Raw genomic sequence first — 24,739 nt, forward strand, 5'->3', positions numbered from 1 at the left:
AAAATTATGATATGGACGTTGAAGATATAACTGAGGTGTAAAAGACCCACCAGTTTTACTTGATGCACATTCATAAGTGGAAATAGCCATATACCCCTGGCTGGCTACAGGGGTGTAGACAACAGGAAAAGTGTGTATCTTAAGAAGTCCTGGGATCAAACCTCTCAGATAGTGGTTTTGTTTGTTTGTTTGTTTTTTAAGATTTTATTTATTTGACAGCAAGAGAGAAAACACAAGCAGGGGGAGTGGGAGAGGGAGAAGCAGGCTTCCTGCCGAGCAGGGAGCCCGATGCGGGGCTTGGTCCCAGGACCCTGGGATCATGACCTGAGCCGAAGGCAGACGCTTAACGACTGAGCCACCCAGGCGACCTGTCCTCTCAGATAGTTTTGACAAATGGTATTTACTATCTTTCCATTAATTCATTACCCCACCCCTGTGTTCTCTTGGTAGTGGTAAGGCTGCCATAAAGAAATATGTGCATTCTCCAAACAGGTCATCATTATTTTGGATCTATTACGTATCATCTTAAGTACTCTAGGGAATTTTGTTAAAATTTTAAAAATTTTAACTATAAGGAGTCCCAGATTTTAAATGTCTCCAGTAGAAGCTTACTATTTCACCAAGCCACATATGGTAGCCACAATTGCGGTAAATATGTTCCCATTCTGACAATCTTCTGTTTCCTCTATCCACTCGCCCTTATTTGTATTTGCATGATACACTTTCAGTGATTCTGCTCAAATGTCACCTAATCATATGGGCATTGCCAGAAAACTGTTTAAATTAGGAAACCCTACAAGTCTGTCACCGTACATGAACATACTTACCAACTTAGCATTATCATATTTTATCCTTATAGACTTATCCCTTATGGAATATAAGTAAACATGTAATTGTGTTTGTGGGACCAAATTCCCTATTCCTGTAACTTTCTAACTTAGTATTCTGAACATTTTGTCATAAATTCTCATGCTATATTTTGTTCACATTGTGAATTTTAGGCAACATGTGCCAAACAGCTCTAATTCATCAGTGAAGGGATTATTTTTTTAAGTTTTGTTTATTTGGGGAGGGGGAAGGGCAGAGAGAGAGGGAGAATCTTGGGCACACTCCCCGATGAGTGCAGAGCCCGATGTGGGACTGTCTCGTGACCCTGAGATCATGACCTGAGCCAAAATCAAAAGCTGGATGCTTAACTGACTGAGCCACCCAGGCGCCCCTGAAGGGATGTTTTAATAAAGCTTTTCTAAGCTACAAAATTTTAAATTCAGGAACCCCTCTCAAATGTTCCATTCTACCCTCAATACAAAATATGAATCTTATTTGTCAGGACAGTTTTTGTGAGTGACAGACCTCCTGGAAAACAGTGGCTGAAACAAGTAGGTGGTTTATCATTTCCCAAGTAACAGGAAGCCCAGAGTTGTAGTGTTGGATGTGACAGGTCCCCTGGGCAGTTCTCTGCCTGCTCTACCTCCATTAGCAGCCTTCTCTCCTTATAGCAGGACGGCCACTGTATGACCGAGGGTGAATGGTGAGGGGCAAAGCCCTTTTCATCATTACGTTTTGTCTTGTTTATGTGGAAATGATAATCCTAGTAAGTTTTTCCAATTAGCTAGAAATTTTAATAATGCAATTCTTAATAAGGATATTAGGGATTTTTCAAATCTCATATTCACACCTAAACAACAGAAGGTAAAAGAAAAAGGTGTTAGAGAAAACATTTTGCAGACCAAATTAAAAATACCCCTTATTAATATTAAATGACAAGGTAGTCAAGGGTAACTGGGAAGAGACAGATTTTATCAGCGGACTTTGTTCTTTATCCTGAAAGTACGTTCCATGCAACCCATGACTTGATAGGTGTTGCAAATGAGATTCAAAAATTACTAGTTCAGCATTTTCTAACTTAAAGATTTATTTCCTTTGAAATTTATTATAAGTTAATTTATCTGAACCTAAAACTAAAATAATTTGCCAAGTTTCAATACAGATATTCTGATTCTAGTATCTTGGTAGAGAAATGAAAGGACTGATTTTGAGATTCCATTCATTCCATTCTAAAGTGAGAGATCTACAAAAGTCTTGTAGATGGGACATATTCTATCACTTCCACATGTATTTTAATATTAGACTATAACTTAACAGAATATAATTGTGACATCATAAGTGGAAAAATACCTTAGGTAATTTATCTAAACAGTATTTCACCATTTTCATCAATCATATTGTGCTGCGGGGTCTGTACGTGCACCAGGAAAACGAAGGTAGTGTGTTAGCATGAGGAAGATTGTGGTCTTTCCCTACAAGTCAGGAGTAAACAGTTAGTCTGACTCCATTTTTGATGTCTGACGAACGATACCTGTTAGGCCTCATTATAACCTCTTACTATGCTGCCCATCTGGGCAGGGCAAGCTAATAAAGCCCGAGAGCCCCTTCCCTTGGCATTAGTTGAAAGTTCACACCATAAGTGAGTGCCATCAACCCAGCCCCACATAGTATCCATCATAACAAGCCAGTCATCATTCCCTGTGTTCTCTAGCCATTTTTAGAACAACCTGAGGAGGTCTATCCTGCTCTCTCCAGAAAGCATCATTATGTAATAAACGTCCTCATAACACTTTATTGTATGAAGTCCTCATTCATGACATCCAAACATCCTCTTCCAGTGGAGTAAGCACAAGTGCAAACTAGCAAAAAATGTTTTAGAGGGTAAATATATGAGACTGCTAGTTATCAAAAGAATCCCATTGTGTCATTCTTTGTTCTTGAGAGTAAACTTGACGAACACTGATCTTTTCAACTTATTTCCCTCAGCACTCCAGCACAAAAGAGATTATCTTTATTTCTGAAATCTTCTTTTATTTCCTAATACTTTTCACATGCTTACTATTTTTCTATTTTCATTTCATGTAAAGGTGCAACCCATGGGTCTCATTTCAGCACAAAAGAAAGGCATGTAGAAATGTAATTGTACAGTGTGTGTTCATGAACAGGGAGGCAGGTTTTTAGAGGGTGAGAGTTTGAAATTGTGTAGCTTTCAAATTGAAATTATGAATATGTATTTCCAAGACTGTAAGTTGTGTGAATCTAACATGGAAAAAAGTTGTTAGGGATGACATTCAACTTAGGGAGCCCAAGGATGTATTATTAGTGTTCATTATAAAATGCCCCGATGAGGTGTGGGATGCACTTGGGCTAATAAAAGGCACGTGGTTCATTCAGTGTTACAAAAAAGGGTTTCTATTTTACTTATTTAGATATGAGAATTTATAATATCCTAAATAAAATGGTATCAAAATGCAATTTCAGTGGCCAAATTTGAGTATTTCACAAGCATACTACTCTGGTTCTTTTGATTAAAATGTCCTCTAGAACTTTCTCTTCAGTTTCCAAAATTAAGACTAATTTCTACTAATCCATGATACACAACTATTACCTTTCAAAAGAGAGATCATCATTCCCCCTCCATTTTTTCTACCACATATGCCAACCCCAGTCACCTGTCCTACTCACATGACAATCTCATTCTCAGGGTCCTGGCCTACGCTGTTTCATCATCTTCCTTCCCTGTAATCATCAACGAAGGCCCTCAGTCATACCACCAAATCCAGAGAAGAGGCTGTGATCACAGAAAACATGGCAACTTAGGTAACAGTTTTACACTATTCCCTGCCACTCCCTATGCTCTCAAACTTACACCATACCGTATCTTAAAATCAGGGTCCTAGGTTTTCCTGGTTACATAGGTATGAATAAGCCCCAGCTAATGAGCTAGGTCCTTTCACCTTACCGATCCCTTCTGAGACCATCACGGTGACACATGAAATGTGTGTGATTAAAGTATAACATCAGTGGGTTCCAAACTTCAGGTTGTAAGTCATCAATAATAATGCAGCCTCAGGAAATTGAGTAAAAAAAAAATATATAGTGGCTTCTGGCTGGCTCAGCCAGAAGAGCAAGTGGCATCTCTTGATTTTGGGGTTGTGAGTTTGAATTCCACATGGGGTGTTGATATTACTTAAACTATTTTAAAAAATGATAAGCTGAAGATAATTACGTCTTTCCACAGATACCCTTGTTCTGTTGATACACATCATCTCATTAGTTTTAAGTAATTTAAATTTACTGTGGAATTTAACATCTAAGATTGGTTAATCCTCAAAATAGACCTACTTCCCCTAGTATGAATTTTCTTATTGTAGTCCATTGAGAGAATTGGCTAAATAAATTATCACCTTCATTATATTTGTAATGTTTCTGTCCAGTATGAATTCTTTGGTGTTTCCTGAGATAAGGACCTTGACACATTTATATGGTTTCCATCTCATATGAATTTTCATGACCACAAAATTGTAGTTTTTTTTTTCTTTAATCACTGGAAATTTGTACCTCTTAGTCACACTCCCCTATTTCTCCCCCCCAAGCTGTACATTTTTTTATAAAGCTGATCACACTCACTACATTTGTAAGGTTTCTATCTAGTAAGAACTGTTATGTTCCACAAGGTATAAACTTTGGATAAGCCTTGCCATACGTTACATTTGTGTGCTTTCTTTTAGAGATTTATATTGTTATCAAGTGAGGTGTAAACCCCTGGTTACAGGCTTTGCCACATACATTAGTTTCATATGGTTCCTCTCCATGATGGAATACTGATGTTGAATAAGGCTTGAACACTTGCTTAATCATTTTATTTGTAAGGTTTCTTTCTACTGTGATTTCTTTGATGATCCCCAAAGCTTGAGCTTTGAATAAAACCACTGCCACACATACTAGATTTATAATGTTTCTTTTCACCATGTATTTTCTGATGCCTAGTAAGTTTTGCAAACTGGGTGAAAGCTTTGCCACACTCATTACATGTATAAGGTTTCTCTCCAGTGTGGATTTTCTTATGCTGAGTAAGATGTGAACGCTCCGTAAAGGCTTTGCCACACTCATTACATTTATAAGGTTTCTCTCCAGTATGAGTTCTCTCATGACCCCAAAGGTGAGAACGTTTAATAAAAGCCTTATCACATTTATTACATTTATAAGGTTTTTCTCCTGTGTGAATTCTTTGATGTTCCATAAGGCTTGAACTTTGGATAAAAGCCTTGTCACACACATCACATTTGTGTGGTTTCTCTCCAGTGTGTATTTTCTGATGCCTAGTAAGGTTTGCAAATTGGGTAAAAGCTTTGCCACACTCATTACATTTGTAAGGTTTCTCTCCAGTATGGATTTTTCTATGTTGAGTAAGATTTGAACGCTCAGCAAAGGCTTTGCCACACTCAATACATTTGTAAGGTTTCTCTCCAGTATGAGTTCTCTCATGACCCCACAGGTGTGACCGTCTGATAAAAGCCTTATCACATTTATTACATTTATAAGGTTTTTCTCCTGTATGAATTCTCTGATGTTCTATAAGGCTAGAACTTTGGATGAAAGCTTTGCCACATACAGTACATTTGTGTGGCTTCTCTCCAGGATGTGTATTCTGATGTCTAATGAGGTGTGAGCACTGCTTAAAAGCTTTGCCACACTCATTACATTTGTAAGGTTTCTCTCCGGTATGGATTTTCTTATGTTGAGTAAGGCTTGAACGTTCAGCAAAGGCTTTGTTACATTCATTACATTTGTAAGGTTTCTCTCCAGTATGAATTCTCTCATGACTCCAAAGGTGTGAACGCTGGATAAAGGCCTTACCACATTCATTACATTTGTAAGGTTTCTCTCCAGTATGCATTCTCTGATGATTTGCAAGGTTTGAATTTTGACTACAGACCTTGCCACATATGTTACATTTATATGGTTTCTCTCCTGTATGGACTCTCTGATGTCTAGTGAGGTTCGAACACTGGTTAAAGGCTTTGCCACACTCATTACATTTGTAAGGTTTCTCTCCAGTATGGATTTTCTTATGTTGAGTAAGATGTGAACGCTCCGTAAAGGCTTTGCCACACTCATTACATTTGTAAGGTCTCTGTCCTGAATGAATTCTCTCATGACTCATGAGGTTTGAGCTTTTGCTAAAAGCCTTCCCACAGTCATTACAGTTGTAAGATTTTCCTCTAGTGTATGCTCTTCTGTATTGTGCAGGTAACAAAGGATATTTTAAAATCTTCCTATATTTATTCCAAATGTTTTTGATATTAGATGGAATTCTCTGAAGTGGTGAAACGGAATCGTTCAAAGATTTCTCAACCTGATTACATTCATACATTTTTTCCTCAGTATGAAATCTCTGCAGTTCAGCCAGGTGTGCCTGCAAACTTAATCCAGTTCTATTTCCCAAACAGTTTATGTACCAATTTCCAGCATCACTTATGTTATTTTCCAGTTTTAACAAATGCCTTACAGATGGCTCATCAGGCATGAAATATTGGTATGTATTATTTTTTACAGAAATACTCTGCTTTTGAGGAAAAGTAATTGAGGATTTATTAAGCTGTTGATCTTTTCTATGAGTGAGATTTTTGTTATGTGTCAAAGGCACTTCTTTGTAATTTCTTGCGTCATATCTCCAGTGACTCTCAAACTCATGCATATTTTCCCAGTCTTTCTTGAGATCAAAATCCTTGATGCTATGGCTTTCATTTCTCTCCAGTATCACTAAGTGGTATAATTCTCCTTCATTAATGTCCTCTATTGGTGGTAATTCCTTGATTTCAAATCCAGCAGAAAGGCATCCTATCAAATAGAAGGTAAATATTTTATACTGAATTACATACTCATACAAAAAACATGCTTATAGTGAACATAAGAAATTTCTCAAGCACAGTCTTCAAACACTATTATAATATACAAACACTACTGTAATATATACTGTTTTTAAGTTTTCTTTTTATAAATTTTTCCATATTCTCTGATCTTAAGATAAGTTTTCTAAACATACATTATAAACTATACATATTTTTTGGCCAGATACCTGGATAATTGATACTTCGTGATTAGGGAGCTGATCTATATACTGGCTGTTATATAACTGTACATGAGATCATAATTGAGGTTTCTGTCTTCCCTAATTCTTAATCTTTATAAAAATGTGTTTACCTGAACCTGTTATTTCATAATTCAGTGATTCTCAACATGTCTTTCATTTCTCCTACTGTGTGTTCCTTATGGAATGTAAATTCTTTTAGTTCTCAGGGAAGAATTCTTTAGAATTCCAGAGACTATTATTTTGTGTAACTGGTTACTTAACCTGCTAGATTTATCAACTGTTTAATTAATTTTAACACACAGCTTTCTTAAAATACCTTTTTTCTTTCATCATACCCCATACATTATTATTAAACACCAGATCACACTGCTGTACTGAGCAAGGTGTACTGCGTATGAATAGGGGTCTTTCCTTGTATGGGTGATGCGGTGTGGGGAGGGGCAAGTCCTGTGGAAACAGGTGCTTTGGTGCTCAAAATTAATATACCAGGAGATACCAGTAGTTTGTTTAGATCAATGAAAAATCTGAGCAAAGGCCAGGATTTGGGTTCAGAAAAGCAAGAGTGAAGCACAAGGAGTAACAGGAAAAGTGGGAGCAGTGCTTGTGCTTGCACATCTATGGTGATATGATTGTGTTTTAACAGTTAAAAGCCTGACCTTGAAAAAAGAGAGGAGCCGATTTGGCAACAGGAAGAATACTGACTCATTCTGTAAGAACTTACACTATGGGTATGAGGTGAAAGTGGAAGACATTCAACAGGGAGACAGTATGGTCTTATAGGAAGATTGTAGGCTTGCATTTATTTCAGTATTGGCTCCAAAAACTATCAAACTGTGGAGCACCTGAGTGGCTCAGTCAGTTAAGCATCTGACCCTTGATTTCGGCTCAGGTCATGATCTCAGGGTCATGGGACTGAGCCCCATGTTGGGCTCCACACTCAGCATGGAGTCCGCCTGGGATTCTCTCCCTCTGCCCCTCCCCCTATCTCTCCACCCCAGCTCACACCTCTCTAAAAAAATCAAACTGAATATCCCACAAATTCCATTTCTAGGTATATAGTCAAGAGAGTTATACATAATATATATATATACACACACATATATATGTATACACACACACTATATGAGATATATATAGATATATTCCAGACACATTTAAGAATGTTCTTAACAGGACCCCCAAAAAGCAAAAACCTGGATATGGCTATCAAGAGGAGAATGGATAAACTCACTGTATAAACACATGCAGATACAATAAAATACTCTCAAAGGTACAGCAATGGAAGATGATCATGGGTACTGGATGACTGACAATCTTCTGGCTAGGGGCACGAAGGTTATATGGTGGAAAATAAGTTAGCAGGAAGCTTTTGCCAAGGTTTAAATTCTTTGGGGATGTCATTATATTTGGTAAAAAAGTGACATTAACTAAATTATATACTTTTAAAAAGAGAAACATCAATTTATATAAGATTTTTAATCCAAATGTCCTTGCTTGTAACAGAAAAATAACAATGTCTTTTTCTGGAATTTGTAAATTATCTGAAATCATAATCTTCTTTTAACATTACAATCCCAGACATACAAGAGACATCAGGTGAGAAGTGCTTTTAACTAGATGCGTGTGTTGTGTGTGTACATAGTTACATAATCTGACTTCAAAAACATCATCAGAAATTAGTGCCCCTAAGGAGCATTACTAAATGATCTAGAACACAGAATGTTTATATGGAAGGACAATGTTAATAGCAGTATTTAAACATAGAAACAATTTTTGGCTGTGTCACCGTGGTCCATGGCAGAGGTCTATGTGCATAGATGTGGTTAGCAACATAAGCAGCCAATCACAGAAAATCAGGACAGCAATGGGATGTGTGTCAACAAGGACCAGGTGACTTTTTTTATGGAGTTCAGTTGAAAATGAGGACAGGAACAAAGCAGGCTTCATGGGTTTACTGAGATATGTAATTTCAAGAGCTTAAGAAATTTTCTGGGAAACCCAAGTATTAGGAGCAGTAGTAATAAGGAAACCATGGAGTATAAAAAAACTTCCTTTGTTTCCTTCAATAAAATGAGATATCTAAATATTAGATTAGTATACCAAGATGTACATGATGAATCTAAACAAGAATATTAGAATAAATTATTTGTAACAAGAAAAAGTAAAATGAAAATTAAATTCAAAAGTTATTTTCAGAAAACTACATATAAAGGGAAAAAATAATGTATCTTATACAGAAAGCTAAGGCAAGTCAATTGAATGGTATTTCTGTGACTAAGGCAGTAACTTAAAAAGTATGTCCTCAAGATACCACAGTTTATCAGCTTAAAGAATGTCATATATTTAACTGAGGAAAATGTGTGTTAAACAATGAGATACCACTACACATTTATGAATAGCCAAAATCCAGAACACTGAAATACCAAATACTACTGAGGATGTGGAATAATAACTCTCATTCATTGCTGGTGGGAATGCAAAATGGTATACCACTTTCTTATAGAATTAAATATACTCTTAAATATGATCTAGCAATCAAACTCTTTCGTATTTATACAAATAAGTTGAAAATTTATGTCCATGTAAAAACCTGGGCACAAAATAGAGAAATCCTACAATCTGTATGGAACCACAAAGGACCCTGAATGGCCAAAGCATCTTGAGAAAGAAGAACGAAGTTAGAGGCATCACGTTCCCTGATTTCAAACTCCTTCATTACAAAGCTGTGGTAATTAAAACAATATGGTATTAGCATAAAAACAGACACAGAGATCAACAGAAGAGAACCCAGAAAGAAACCCACACACACAGTCAATTAATTTATGACAAAGGAGACATGAATATACAATGGGGAAAGGACAGTCTCTTCATGGTATTGGGAAAACTGGACAGCCACATGCAAAAGAATGGAACTGGACCACTATCTGATACCATACACAAAAATTAACCCAAAATAGATTAAAGACATGAACTTAACACCTGAAACCATAAAACTCCTAGGAGAAAAGATAGGGGGTAATAAGCAACTTGACACAAGTCTGGGCAATGATTTTTTCTCACTCTTGACACCAAAAGTAAAATCAACAAAAGCAAAAATAAGTGGGACTTACATCAAACTAAAAAAATTCTGCACAGCAAAGGAAACCATCAACAAAATGAAAAGGCAACCTACTGAATGGGAGAAAATATTAGCAAATCATGTATCTGATTAGGGGCTAATAATCCAAAATAATAGCTAAAAGCCCCCAAATAATCCAATTTAAAATAGGAGCAAAAGATCTGAATAGACATTTTCCAACAAAGACATACAGAACCATGAAAAGAAGCTCAACATCACTCATCATCAGGGAAATGCAAATCAAAACCACAATGAGATACCACTTCACACCCGTCAGAATGGCAGTTTATCAAAAAGACAAGAAATAAAAGTGTTGGTGAGGGGATAGAGAATTTGTGCACTCTTGGTAGGAGTCTAAATTGGTGTAGCCAGTATGGAAAACGGTATGGTCATTCCTAAAAAAATAAAAAATAGAACTACTGTATGATCCACCAATTCTTCTGAGTATTTATCTGAAGAAAACAAAAACACTAACTCAAAAAGATAAACTGTTCACTGCAGCACTATTTATAAGAGCCATGATATGGAAACAGTCTAAGTGTCCACTGATGGGTAAAGATGTGTATATACAATACAATATTATCCAGCCTAAAAAAAAGAATAGAATCTTGCCATTTGTGACAACATGGATGGTCCTTGAAGACACTATGCTAAGTGGAATAAGTCAGCCAAAAAGCCCAATACAGTATGATCTCTCTTATATGTGGACACTATCATCTTCTCAGAGGGTTACTGGAAGGTGGCTTCCTTGGTAAGATGAAGTGACTCTGTGTCCTCTGGACCCAACATTGTCAGTAGTGAAACATTTCTGTCTTGGTCAAAACAGGTAATATGATCTTATATATTGAAATTTACTTTTGTAAACAGGAAGAGAAATACTGAAATAGGAAGAACATGGCCAGTAAAGCACAGTGGGGGGGGGGGGCGGTGTCCAAGGGGAGCATCGTGGGTGTTGTGACCCACATGACTAGGCTGCAGGTGGAACTGATCTGAGTCGAAACAAAAGTGCTCCCAAATGTGCCTAAGTGCCTTTCATCCTGGAAAGTTAAGATTGAGAAATTTTTAGCATTTAACCTCAAATCCTCCCAGTCATGAAAATCGATTTTCGGATTGTTATTGTAGACCCTACAGGAACCTAGTTTACAAACAAAATCTCAATAAAAATTATCTCCTGCAGCCTTTAAACTCAGCCTTCAAGAAAGTCAAAAGAGAACCCCCAGAATGGAAGAAAATATTTGCTAATCATGTATCTGATAAGAGACTTGCATCTAGAATATATAAAGAACTCTTTAAAACTCAACAACAAAAAGACAATCCAATTTTAAAATGGACAAAGAATCTGAAAAATATAGAAAAATGGCCAGTAAGCACACAAAAAGATGACTATCATTAGTCATTAGGGAAGTACAAATCAAAACCAGAATGGCTATAATCAAGGAAACAGATTACAAGTGTTGGTAAGGATATGGAGAAACTGGAATGCTCATACATCCCTGGTGGGAATGTAAGATGGTGCCGTTGCTTTGGAAAATAGTCTGGCGGTTCCTCAAAAGATTAAAGAGAATTACCGTATGAACCAGCAGTTCCACTCCCAGCTATATGCTAAAGAGAAATGAAAAGTGTATGTCCCCACAAAAACTTGTACAAAAATGTTTATAGCAGCATTATTCATAATAGCAATAAGGCAGAAACAACCCAAATGTCCACCGATGCATGAATGGATAAAGTGTGGTATTCATACATGGAATATTATGTGGCAATAAAAAGGAATGAAATGCTACAAAAACCAAATAGTGCACGCGCGCACACATATACACACACACACACACACACACACCTGCATGTGAATGTTTATAGCAGCTCTACCTGTAATTGCCAAAACTTGAAAGCCAGCAAGGTGTCTTTCAGTAGATGAATGGAGAAATAAACTGTGGTTCATTCAGACAATGGAAATATTATTCATTCAGCACTAAAAAAGAAATGAGCTGTCAAGCCAGGAAAAGACGTGGAGGAAACTCAAATGCATGACAAACTGAAAAGGCTACATATCCAGTTTGATTCCAACTTTATGACATTCTGGGAAATGCAAACCTATGGAGACAGTAGAGATCCATGTTTGCAGAGGCTAGGAGGGAGGGCGAGATGACCATTTTATTGCTGGCTCAAAGGAGATGATCATATTATGTCTGATCAACACTGTCACTGCCTTAGGGCAGCACTGTTAAACTGCACAGAAACTAGGACAACTCGAGGCATGTTATCACTCCGATCTGACACCTTCTATCTCAGTACCCTGGGACATGCGGACCACTCCATCTGGTGGCTTCAAGGAGCACTTCTTTATGCAGCAGCATGATATTGTAACACACTAATCAATGTTCTTCTTCAAGAATTTTGTTACCCAGTAAACCTCCTCCATGGGAGAGTCCACTGTGAAGCTGTGTGTCCCCTAAAGGTGGATTCTCACAGCAGGAAGAGAGGATGAAACTTTAGACCCTTGGAACTGGATTTCATAAAAGCAAGTTTCAGAGGCAAAATCTTAGAGGAGAATAAGAAACCAGGAAGACCAGGGTCTTCTATGTTCCAGGACTAAGTAGGGAGCAGAAGAGGGAGAAAAATACAAGATACAGGAGTAAATAAGAGGGTCAAATTTTGTGGGGTTCTTGAATGGGGCTGTGTGCTCTACCCAGACGGCAGGGTGAATGCCTGAATGACTGGGCTATACCCCCATATGGCAGTGGGGATCAGAGAGCATCTGTCTCTAGTCTTTAGATTACTGCTGGGCCACAATCTCAGAAAGACCCACCCCATTTCTTTTTAGACACGAATGGCAAAATGAGAACTGGAGAAATGGCTGAGGGGCCTGAACAGGCAGAGAGGGCTTGACACAGCTCCATGAAGTGTCATGGAGCCCCAGGGCAGCCATTTTGTTTGTCTCCTGATAAGTTCTCCCAAGGATGTAAAATGGAAATGGAAATTGAATAGGTCCTGGGGTCAGCACTACAGAGGCCTCAGCTCTGATCTGTATGGAATGAGAACCAAGAGAAATCAAGGGGAAAGACTCCTTAGAGGCAGCCATCTCAGTCCCTCTCAAACCATGGCACCAATATGGTCAGAAGGGCCAGGTAAGAATGTTGCAGGTCATGACAATGGGAGTCTAAACTTTTACATATTTGATTTACACATTTGAATAACAGACTGAGAAGTGTGTATGGGGTGGGGGAGGGTTTTCTTTGAGAGCTCATAAGAAACTTCTTTATTTTCCCATAGATCTTTCCCAAACAATATTTAATGGAGAAGCTTACTCTGCCCATCTGACCTCTTACTTGTGTTCACATCCCAATGCATTCCCACCTGTCTGCATTTCCCCCTATATTCACTTCACTTTCCACAGTCCAGGGCTCTTCCCCTTGTTCCAAAATGGAGATAACATTCAGCTCAAGAGACTTCAAATTATAAAGAAAAAAGAACATGATATGCTTTGCTCTTCCAGAACATATTCCCGGCTCTTTGTTCAGTGAAGAAGAGAGGACATTCATTATATGTGGGCGTAGAAAAGTAGTTCAAAAATCAGTCAGCTGCCTCCTTCTGAATGCTTGGGGTTATTTTATGTATGCAGATATTTAGTTCTCTTCCAAGAACTACTGAATCAAAAGCACAAGGATAAGACCACAGAATCAGGTATTTTTTAAAAATTCACTGTAGGGTTTTCTGACTATTAACGTTCTGCAATCACCTAATGAAGCAGGAAAACGCAAAACTTCTGAAGAAAAGGAAAGTTAGAGTCCACTTGACATTTTGAAGCCTTTCCATTCTCAATCAAAACAGCTTCAATCACTCCCTTAAGAACAGGGATTTGAAACTCATACAATCAAGTCAGGGGCTCTAAAGAGAAAATGCAAAAATATACAAAAGTAATTACCGACTTCTGGAGGGAAACTATCCTCACCCAGGGAGACCAGGTTCCTGTAGTTCTCCACCATCACGTCCCTGTACAAGGCCCTCTGAGCAGGGTCCAGGCACTCCCACTCCTCCTGAGAGAATTCTATGGCCACATCCCTGAAGGTCACCCGTCCCTGAAATGAAAACACATTTCACCAAGCGGAGAGACAGAGTGTTCTGATTTTGACACAAAATAAAAGAAGCAGAGATGTGTAAAGTCTGACTTGACTGGAGTGAGTGTTCCAACTGATCTGTGTAAGATAATTCTGAGCAAGTTATAGTTCTCTAATTTTCTTACGTGAAACTCAACATAACAAAATTAGCCATTTTTAGATACCATTCGGTGGCATTTAATACATTCACAGTGTTGAACAAACATCACCTCAGTCTAGATCAAAAACATTTTTATCATTCCCAATGGAAATCCTTTACCCATTAAGCAAGTGCTTCCTATTCCCCCTTTCTTCCCCAGTCCCTGGCAACCACTAATGCTTTGTCTCTATGGATTTACCTATTTTGGATTTTTCATGTAAATGGAATGGTATAAAATGTTACTTTTTTGCATCTGGCTTCTTTGACTTGGAATAATGTTTGGGGTTCATCCATGAGGTAGTATGTATCAGTACATTGCTTTTTTATATGGCTGAATAGTATTCCATCATAGGACCAGACTGTATTCACTATCTACTGATGGGCATTTGGTTATCACCTTTGGCTAATGTTAATAATGTTGCTATGAACTTTCAAGTACAAGTAGGTGTTTGGATACCTGTTTTCAATTCTTTTGGTTATATACTTAGGAGTGGAATTACTGGGTCACATGGTTTAATTTTTCAAGAATCTGCCACTGGTTTCCACAGCAGCTACAACATTTTAACAGAATGTGTCATGATTCTAATTTCTCCACATCTTTACCAACACTTTTTGTTTTACTATTCTCATCCTAGTGGGTGTGAAATGGTATCTCATTGTGGTTTTGACTTTGCATTTCACTAAGGACTAATTTCATTGAACCTCTCTTCAGTGGCCTGTTTCAGTTGTTTATTTTCTATGGAGAAATGTCTATTAAAATCCTTTAACCATTTTTAAAAATTGGGTTCTTTTTATTTTGGTTGTTGAACTGTAGAAGTTCTTCATATATTCTAGGTTCTAGACCCTTCCTAGATACGTGATTTGCAAACTATTTCCTCCCATTTGGTAGATTATGTTTCACTTATGTGATAATGTCCTTCAGTGCACAAACATTATTAATTTTGATGATGACCACTTTATCTATTTTCTTTCTCTTTTGCTTTTGGTGTCATATATTAAACCCACTGCCAACTCCAAGGTCATGAAGATTTACCTCTATGTTTTCATCCAAGAGTTTTAGTTTTAGTTTTTACATTTGGTCTTTGATTAATTCTGAATTATTTATATGGTACAAGGTAGTTTCAGTTTTATTCTCTTTCACATGGATATCCAGTGTGCCAACACCATTTAAGAGTGTTCTTTTTCCACTGTTTTTGGCACCCTTATAAAAAAGGAATTGGCTATAGATGTATGGGTTTATTTATGGATGCTCAGTTCTATCGCTTTGATCTATACTTCTAGCCTCTGCTGGAGTTATAGTTTTGATTACTCAAGATTTGTAGTAAGGTTTGATGTTGCGGGGCGCCTGGGTGGCTCAGTTGGTTAAGCGTCTGCCTTCAGCTCAGGTCATAATCCCAGAGTCCGGGGATCGAGTTCCGCGTTGGGCTCCCTGCTCAGCAGGAAGCCTGCTTCTCCCTCTCCCACTCCCTCTGCTTGTGTTCCCTCTCTTGCTATGTCTCTGTCAAATAAATAAAATCTTAAAAAAAAAAAAAAGTTTGGTGTTGGGAATCCTAGGTCCTCCAGCCTTGTTCTTTCTCATGTTAATTTTGGTTATTTTTGGTCCTTACCAAATCAATGAGTTTTAGAATTTGTGCAAAAAAGGCCGTTGAGATTTTGCTGGGGATTGCATTACTCTTTATCTCACTTTGGGGAGTACTACCATCTTAATGTCTTCCAATCCACAAACACAGGCTATCTTGACATTTATTTAGGTTTTAATCTTTCTCTGCAACTTTGTAGTTTTCAGTGTGTACAAATCTTCCATTTCCTTGGTTAAACTTATTCCCATCCATTTTGATGCTCTTGTAAATGGAATTGTTTCCTTACTTCCAATTTGTTGATTGCTAGTGTACAGAAATACAACTGAATTTTGAGTGTTGATATTGTATTAATTCAATGAATTTATTATCTCTAATAGTTCTTTTGAGGATTATTTCTAAATATAAGATCATGTATTCTGTGACTAGACATAGTTTGATTTCTTTTCCAATTTTGACACATTTTATTTATTTTTCCTCTATTTTCTCTGGTTAGAACTTCAGTACAGTGTTAAAGTGTGGTGACAAAATGGGGCACTCTTATTTTGTTCTTGGTATTAGGGTGTAAGTTTTCAGTCGTTTACCACCGAGTATAATGTTAGCTGTGGAATTTTAGTAATACCTTTTTTTTTTTTTTTGAGACTGAGGAAGTTCTCTTCTATTCCTAATTCTTTAGTGCATTGTTTTTGTTGGGAGTGTTCTGTACATGTCTGCTAAGTCTAGTTGATTTAGTGTTGCTCAGTCCATCATTTCCTTACTGATATTATGTCTGGTTGTTCTTTCCATTATTAAAAGGGGAGTATTGAGGTCTCCAACTATTATAGTAGAGCTCCTCAATTTTTGCTTCAAAAAACTGGGGGCTCTGTTGTTATGTACATATTGTTCATAGTTGTTTTATTTTCCTGATGGATTGACCCTTTTTTCAACATGTAATGTCCTTCAACATCTCTGGTAACAATTTAATAACTTAGTCTATTTCATCTATCATTTGTATAGCTACCCACCTAGGTTTCATTACTATTTGCATGGAGTATCTTTTTCCATCCTTTCACTTTTTTTAAAAAGATTTTATTTACTGGGCGCCTGGGTGGCTCAGTTGGTTAAGCGACTGCCTTCGGCTCAGGTCATGATCCTGGAGTCCCGGGATCGAGTCCCGCATTGGGCTCCCTGCTCAGCGGGGAGTCTGCTTCTCCCTCTGACCCTCCCCCCTCTCATGTGTGCTCTCTCTCTCTCTCTCTCTCTCAAATAAATAAAATCTTAAAAAAAAAGATTTTATTTACTTATTTGACAGAGAGACACAGCAAGAGAGGGAACACAAACAGGGGGAGTAGGAGAGGGAGAAGCAGGCTTCCCGCTGAGCACGAAGCCTGATGTGGGGCTTGATCTCAGGAACCTGGGACCATGACCTGAGCCAAAGGCAGACGCTTAATGACTGAGCCACCCAGGCGCCCCCAACCTTTCACTTTCAACCTATTTATGTATCTAAAGTGAGGCTTTTGTAGCTATAGAGTGAAATAATTTTTAAAAATTAACTCCTTTGTCTTTTATTGAAGAGTTTAATCAATTTACACTTCAAGTTACTACTAAGTATGACTTCTGCCTATTTAGCTATTTGCTTTCTGTATGTCTAATATTTTGTTTCATAATTCCTTCCTACTTTGTGTGTCTTTGTGTGCATACCATTTTGATTGCCTTTGTCATTTTTCTGTATATTTTTGTTATTTTTTTGAGTGGGTACCGTGGGGATTACAGTTTACATATTGAACTAGTAGTATTTGAATTTCAGTTGATATTAACTTAGCTTTAATAGCATATAACAACTGCTCCTATACAGTCGCCCCTTATGTTCTTATTGTAAAAAACTACTTCTTTATAAACACAGATGAACAGATGTTTAATACACTCAAAAGCAGATTTTTATTATTGTTTTCTACATTTGTCTTTTAGGTCACACAGAAAAAAATGAGTGAGGAAACAAAACTATAATAATACTGGCTTTTATATTTACCTATATAGTTACCTTTACTAGTGTTCTTCATTTGTTCCTATGGCTTAGAGGTACTGCTCGTTTCCATTCATTTCGGTCTGAAGAACTCCATCTGGTATTTCATGTAGGCTAAGGATATTAGTGTGAACTTCCTCAGCTTTTGTTTATCTAGGAGTCTCTTAATTTCACTATCAATTCTGAAGCACAGTTTGCCTGATAATGAATTCCTGGTAGATTTTATTTTTAATCTTTCAAACTTTAAATATCTCATGAGACTGCTTCCTGGCCTCCAGTTTCTGATGAGAAATAAGCTGTTAAACTTCTTGAGAATCCATGAGAAGTTGTTTCTGTCTTGCTACTTTCCACATTCTTTTTGTCTTACAGAAGTTGATCATATGCTTGCCAGGGATCTCCATGCATTTCTCATAGTTGAAGTTCATTGAGTTTCTTGGATGTGTAGGTTAATGTTTTTGATAAATTTGGGTGGTTTGCAGATCTTATTTCTTCAAATATTCTTTCTGCTCTTTCTTCCTTGTCCCTTCCTTCTAGGACTCCTATTATATCAGTATTCTTTTTTTTTTTTTTAAGATTTTATTTATTCATTCAAGACACAGAGATACAGAGAGAGAGCATGAGCAGGGGGAGAGGCGGAGGGAGAGGGAGAAGCAGGCTCCCGGCTGAGCCAGGAGCCAGACATGGGGCTTGATCCCAGGACCCTGGGATCGTGACCTGAGCCGAAGGCAGATGCTTAACCATCTGAGTCACCCAGGTGCCCCGTTTTTTAAGTTTTATTTATTTATTTTAGAGAGAGGGTATGTGTGCAGGGAGGAGGTGGGAGGGAGGGGGAGAGAGAGAATTGTCAAGTAGACTCCCCACTGAGTGTGGAGCCCGATGCAGGACTCGATCCCAGGACCCCAAGATCGTGACCTGAGCCGTAATCAAGAGTCAGCTGCTCAACTGACTGAGCCACCCAGGTACCGCCCCTATATCAGTATTCTTGATAGTGTCTATGGTGTCCCAAAGGTTTCTTGGTCTCTGTTCATTTTTATTTTTTCCCCTTTCTTCTTCTTTTTCCCTTTTCTTCTGCTCACACTGGATAATTTCAATTAACCTATGTTTAAGTTCACTGATTCTTTATTCTTCTTGTCAATCTGCTATTGAACCCTCTAGTGAATTTTCAATTTTGGTTATTTTACTTCTTAGCTCCAGAATTTCTATTCTATCCCTTTACCATAATTTCTATCTCTTTATTAGTATTTTCTAATTGTTGAAACATTATTCTCCTACTTCTTAGTTCTCTTCCATGGCTTCCTTTAGCCAAATATGTTTAAGACAGTTGATTTAAAATCTTTACTTAGTAAGTGGAATGTCTGGCCACCTCAGGAACACCATCATTATCAGGTTAACCTGGTAATCATGCTTAAGATATACAATCTGGAGATATCCTTAGATATCTGTAGCGAAGTCAGCCTGCTCAGAAGCAGGCATTCTTTGTAACAATAAGAAATTGTAGAGGACCCATGTATCTTCATTTAGAGACTGGTCCAATGAGGATCTAAAAAAGCAGTTATCTCTATGTTTACTAACATGAAAACAACTCCAAGACACATGGTATGTAAATATTTAAATTTACAAAATATAATTAAACATTTACTGAAGAATATTTTCTCAAATATAAATGCATTTTTATAAGATTTTTATAATAGTTACTAAAGAGAATATTGGTTCCTGGTGAAGACAATCAGTGATGGTGGAAGATAAGATGGGAAGGGGATATTTTACTTCTTAGTTTCTAAACTCCATCACTGTGTGGAACTGAACCACAGAAATATATACCAGAGAGGTTTAATACAAAAAAAACAAAAAACAAACAAAAAAACAACATTTAACAATAATTAGTAAAATCAAAATTTAGCCCCAGCCTCTCTAATGACAGAAGGTTCTGCTCTTATGTGTTGGCTAAATTATAAACATTTTTATCTAAAAGATCTGCTGTGTAAGAGTTCCTAAGACCTCAAGAGTTCCATAAAGACCTCATGGTCTTTATGAGATGGGTGTGCAATGAATAATTTAAAGAACACTTACTGTTAGACAAGTTGGTTGATTCTACATTTTAAAACTAATTATGTTAATAAAACAAAACACCCTCTCTATTCCTTATTCCTACTTTGAATTTCCCATTCTCTTCCAAAGTATTAATATTTTGAAGTCAGAAATATACTAGTTTCCAGTTTAACGTCAGAAGACATTTATAAAATTAGAAAAAGCAAATATCCCCCATCAGTCTTCTTTTCCAGAGTTTCTCAAGTATTTGTGCACATTAATACATCACTTACATATGTAATCTTTTTAATCTTGATTTATATGAGCTGAAAGGGCATCCATAAGGGGTCTCTGAAGAATCCTTAATGTCCAACCTCACTGACACCACAGAGTCTACTCCCTATCTCCAGTCAATGCCTGCACAGAAAATTCTTCACAGGATGACCACCTAAAAGCCTCTTCCCAAGTTCCATGTCACTGGGTCACAGTGAGATGGAATCTGCATGGAGATGAGAGGAGACTGGGAGAAAGTGTGAGTAAACATTTTAGGCAAGAGAACAATCAACTAAAAATATGACTTTTACCTGGGGAAGAGCCATTCCTCCTTTTTCCCCTCTTCTTCTGGGCTTCTTTCTCAGATAAAGGTTGTTCTGTGTGACAAAAAGAATGTTTAATGCTCAGAATCAACATAACCCCTTCCTCTGCCACAATATACATACTGGGAGAACCTTAATATGGGGGAAAGACAGCCCTTTGCTGCGAACTGCAACAGGAGGGAGACAGGGACAATAACTCCTATATGGAGGGCAACAAGTGCATTTTTCACCCATTTCTTCAGAAAGCCCTCCCCTCCTGCTGAAACCCACACATTCTACTGAAACTGCATTGTCTTTTGTCCCCTTGGCACTTGGCCAAAGGAACTGCCGCATTCAAGTTCTTGGCTCCTCCCTAGGCAGCCAGCATCCAATAAATGGTTGATGCAGGATACAGAAGCCTGTCCATTCCATCAATTTGGACCAACTCTTAAATCTTAAGGGCCACCCCAGCTCCAGAGCTCCTCCCAAAATCATTTCAGAGATCTTATTAGCTCAGATTCAGAATTCCTGGTCTATCATCTCCATTTCACAGGCGGGTGCACTGAGTCTCAGAGGTGGACTATTTTTACCAAGTTACCCTTAAGAGGTCTGAATTGAATGAGCAGACCTGGGTATTAGTAAATTCTGAAATGGTAGCCCAGACAGGTCTAAGTAGAAAGGGCTTGTCCTAGTTCCAGATTACCTTTCATGTTCCTGAACAAGAGAAGATTCTCTTTAATGGGTTTAATCAAACCCAAGTTAATTTAATTCCTCTTTTCCAGAAAAAAAAATAATAAAAAATATATGAAATTGAAAATAGTTCCTAGTCCTGAAAAACATGAAGAAGGGTCACCTGTGGAGATGAGAGCTGAGCAATCTCTGCATCATAAACAGATGGGCTCTGCTGGAATAAAGTTCCACATCAATCCAGCCCATCCTCCCAACATCTGCACAGAAAAGACAAAGGGGACTTGAGGGGAACATTTACTTAGTTGGAAGCTTCTGCTCAGAGCCCAGTAATTTCATCAGATCACTTAAAGGAAGGGAACTGCTGAATATGAAACTAACTGGCTAAACTAGATTTTGAGTGTTAAAAAAAAAAAATCATCAACATCCTTAATGGATGCATAATGAAATACTATAAAATTATTTACCAGACATCAATCAATAATTCCACTACCCGGTAAAGTAGAAAGCACATAAAACTCATAATCTGAACAAAAAATTAAGGCAAATCATTTCGAAATTAAAAGATATCCAGTGGATTCTGAGATTAAGGTTAACACAAGGGTGAAGCTACATCAGATTTAGAAAAGAACGACATGAGCCACAGAAAAAAGGGGGAAAGAGAAATGGTACTGTTAATAATGGCCATTTTGGAAAGCACCGTGCGGTGACACAAAGTCTTCCCCCATTTCTTGGAAAGGAAGAGGCTGACCCGGAACTGACTAAGCCAGGCCTCTGCCCTCTAAATGAATTGGGGTTGCAAATGGAATCATCTTCTGATGCAATACTTAGAAAGTGCAGATGCCTCAAACACCTGGTTTCACAACTCTCACTCTCTTCTGCATAACTGAAACAACTCAACAAAAAATTTTTTTAAAGATTTTATTTATTTATTCATGAGAGACACACGGGGGCGGGGGGTGGGGGGCGGGCAGAGGGAGAAGCAGGCTTCCCGCGGAGCAGGGAGCCCGATGCGGGGCCCGATCCCAGGACCCGGGGACCGTGACCCGAGCCGAAGGCAGACGCTTACCCATCTGAGCCGCCCAGGCGCCCAACTCAACCCATTTTAATTACAGAGCCACAAATCAGTACTTCCCAACTCAATATTCCACATCCAGTCAATTCAGTACTCACCTGGGTTTGGGTCCTGCGCCTTCTCCGAGACCACTATGTGTTTTGTTCTCTGTATATGTCTCTTTGTCCTTGCTTCTCTTCTCTCCTTTTGTCCATCTGGGTTTCCCTGTTTGCGCATCCTTCTGTCTCCCTCCCTCGCTATTCCTCCTCCAACACTCCGACCCCACTCTGCGGCAGCCTGTTTCAATCCCTGCCGTTCTTTCTCCCCAAACTTCCTGACGGCCCCTAACTCCGCAGACTCCGGCCTCCTGCCCGCCATCTCTGTTGCCCCCCTGCCCTCCCTGGAGCGGAGCGAAGGGCCTGCATCCACCGTACGGAGGAAGCCCTGTGCCGACGCGGGTGGCGGCGGGGGCGGGGGCGGGAGTCCGAGAAAGGTTCTGAGCAGGAAAGCGACCGGCAGCGCGATCGGAGTCTACAAGGGCCGAAGGCAGCAATGCTGGCGCCCGCACCCGCCTCAGAGCGATTTTAACCGGAATCGCAGACTCCCGGGTCCCGCACCGAGCGACAGGACTCGGAACGTCACACGGCGACGCCGCGAGGGGCGACAGGAACGACCTCCCGGCTAGAGGGACGAGGGGGTTCAAGGGTTTTACCTTACCAGGCGACCCCCGAAACTGGGTGTGGAGGAGGGGCCTGAAGAGCGCGCCGGCGGCATGAACCAGAAAAATGGAGACTCGCTCACCGGAGCGCTCCCGTTGCTCCGCGCGATCCGCTTCCGGGTCTGCAGGCAAGCGCGCGTGCGCCGCGCGGCGGGGTTGGGGCTGGGGGCGGGGCTGGGGGCGGGCCCTGGAGTGGGCGGGGTCCCGCAGTTTTCGCGTGTGTTTGTCTCTTCGCCCGGCGGTTTCAGTTTCTGCTTTTGGATTCCTTCGAATTCCGCTGGTGTCTTTTGGAGCGAGGCTGGGTCCGACATTTGGGAAGTGTGGGCCGCTTTTATTGGAAGCGGCGGTATTTGACAAGCGGAGCCCGGTGCCCGTCCAAACTTTGGCGAGTGGTGGAGACGCGCCTCCTGCGAGGGAGGCGGAGCAGCGCGGGGACCGGGGGCGGGACGGGGGTCCTTGTGGAGCGACCGAGCTGACAATGGCAGCTCCTAATTTAATTGAGCAAAAGCCGGAGCGGTGAGTGTGGGTGAGGGAAGCCAGAATGAGAAATGCAGAACGGCTCTGTGGGGAACGTGCAGTTTTGTACTGACGTCCACCACAGCTCTTCTTTTTCACGGAATGGTCACTTCTGCTCCCCCATTCGCTGGGCTGCGCTCCTGGGACTTCGGCCAGACCCTGGGCTGCGGAGACGGAGGACTGGCACGTTCCTCTAAAAGAACCAAAATTTCTGCCTGTATGGATGTAAATTAATTTCTCTCTTTAAACTTGATACCGGAATCCGCACCTCTCCAGGTGAATTATAAATCCAAACGCCTTTGAGACCTACCGGATGGCATCCTGTGTTTTGCTTACGGAAACTAAATATCGTTGCAATTTCAGTTTTCTAAAATCTTTATTCTCAGTTATTTGGAAGAGCATTTTTAACTTGAAGATTAGGTATTTTAACCGACTTTTTCTTCAGTTTCTAAATGCTTTTTTTAAAAAAATATTTATTTATTTGACAGAGCGCAAGAGAAGGGACATAAGCAGGGGGAGTGGCAGAGGGAGAAGCAGGCTTCCCGCCGAGCAGGGAGCCCGATGTGGGGCGCGATCCCAGGACCCTGGGATCATGACCTGAGCCGAAGGCAGATGCTTAAGACTGAGCCACCCAGGCGCCCCTCTAAATGCTTTCTATCAAATGCAGATAAGGAGCCTTGTAAAAGGTGTACTTCTTCAGAGATGTTTAACTTTTCCTAGTACTGACGAAATATTAGTTTGGAAATATTTCCAGAGACATGTGCTAAGGATGTCTGTTCTTTATGTGAACAGTACAAGCAAATAAAACTTTTTTTTCACATTTTCAGTACCATCATATACACTTAATAATTGCATATGAAATATGAAAGTTACTAGCTCCTCTTCTGTTTCCTGTGAAATTCTGAGGGTGGTGTGGCTGGACCTGCTTTTCACACCCTCTCTGTTAGGTGACTGCTCACTCACTGCTTAAATCTCTGCAAGGAGTGGATGAACAAATGACTACACATCGTTTAAACAATTTATAATAGTTTTTGGCTATTGTATCATTTTAGGGAGTTGTGTATTCCTTTTGCAGCATGCAGAGAAGACCCTAGACCTGGCTCCAGAGAACAAAAGGGCTGATTGTTGGGAAACATGGAGTGATCAGGGCAGAGGGGTTCAGCAGCCACCAACTGGGATTTTCAGAAAGAGCCGAATAAAATGAAAAGGTGGAAGAGAGCATAAAAAGATACAAAGGCGCTTACCAAGACAAGGATGCTTTGGGTAGCCCTCATGTCGGGAAATT

The 24,739-nt window shown here is 39.4% G+C and overlaps 1 protein-coding gene across 1 annotated transcript; it reads right to left on the reverse strand.

The window, feature by feature from the left end:
* Positions 1–1,626: 1,626 nt before the first annotated feature.
* Positions 1,627–23,047, reverse strand: LOC113935794 (zinc finger protein 677-like). Its single transcript, XM_027618284.2, has 4 exons — positions 22,938–23,047; positions 20,489–20,554; positions 13,966–14,119; positions 1,627–6,672 (listed from the first exon to the last, which is right to left on the reverse strand). The coding sequence occupies exons 1-4, from the start codon at positions 22,992–22,994 to the stop codon at positions 4,691–4,693; spliced, it is 2,259 nt and encodes a 752-aa protein (XP_027474085.2). The 5' UTR covers positions 22,995–23,047; the 3' UTR covers positions 1,627–4,690.
* Between the last annotated feature and the right edge of the window lie 1,692 nt (positions 23,048–24,739).

The sequence above is a fragment of the Zalophus californianus genome, chromosome 17, assembly GCF_009762305.2.
Source record: "Zalophus californianus isolate mZalCal1 chromosome 17, mZalCal1.pri.v2, whole genome shotgun sequence".
Classification (NCBI taxonomy): Eukaryota; Metazoa; Chordata; class Mammalia; order Carnivora; family Otariidae; genus Zalophus; species Zalophus californianus.

Excerpts from the sequence above, each read along its gene's own strand:
- LOC113935794 (XM_027618284.2), bottom strand. The coding sequence starts at position 22,994 with ATGCCGCCGGCGCGCTCTTCAGGCCCCTCCTCCACACCCAGTTTCGGG. Across the intron at positions 20,555-22,937 it reads CCAGTTTCGGGGGTCGCCTG|AACAACCTTTATCTGAGAAA; the intron begins GTAAGGTAAAAC and ends TTTGTCACACAG. Across the intron at positions 14,120-20,488 it reads GAGGAATGGCTCTTCCCCAG|GGACGGGTGACCTTCAGGGA; the intron begins GTAAAAGTCATA and ends TTTTCATTTCAG.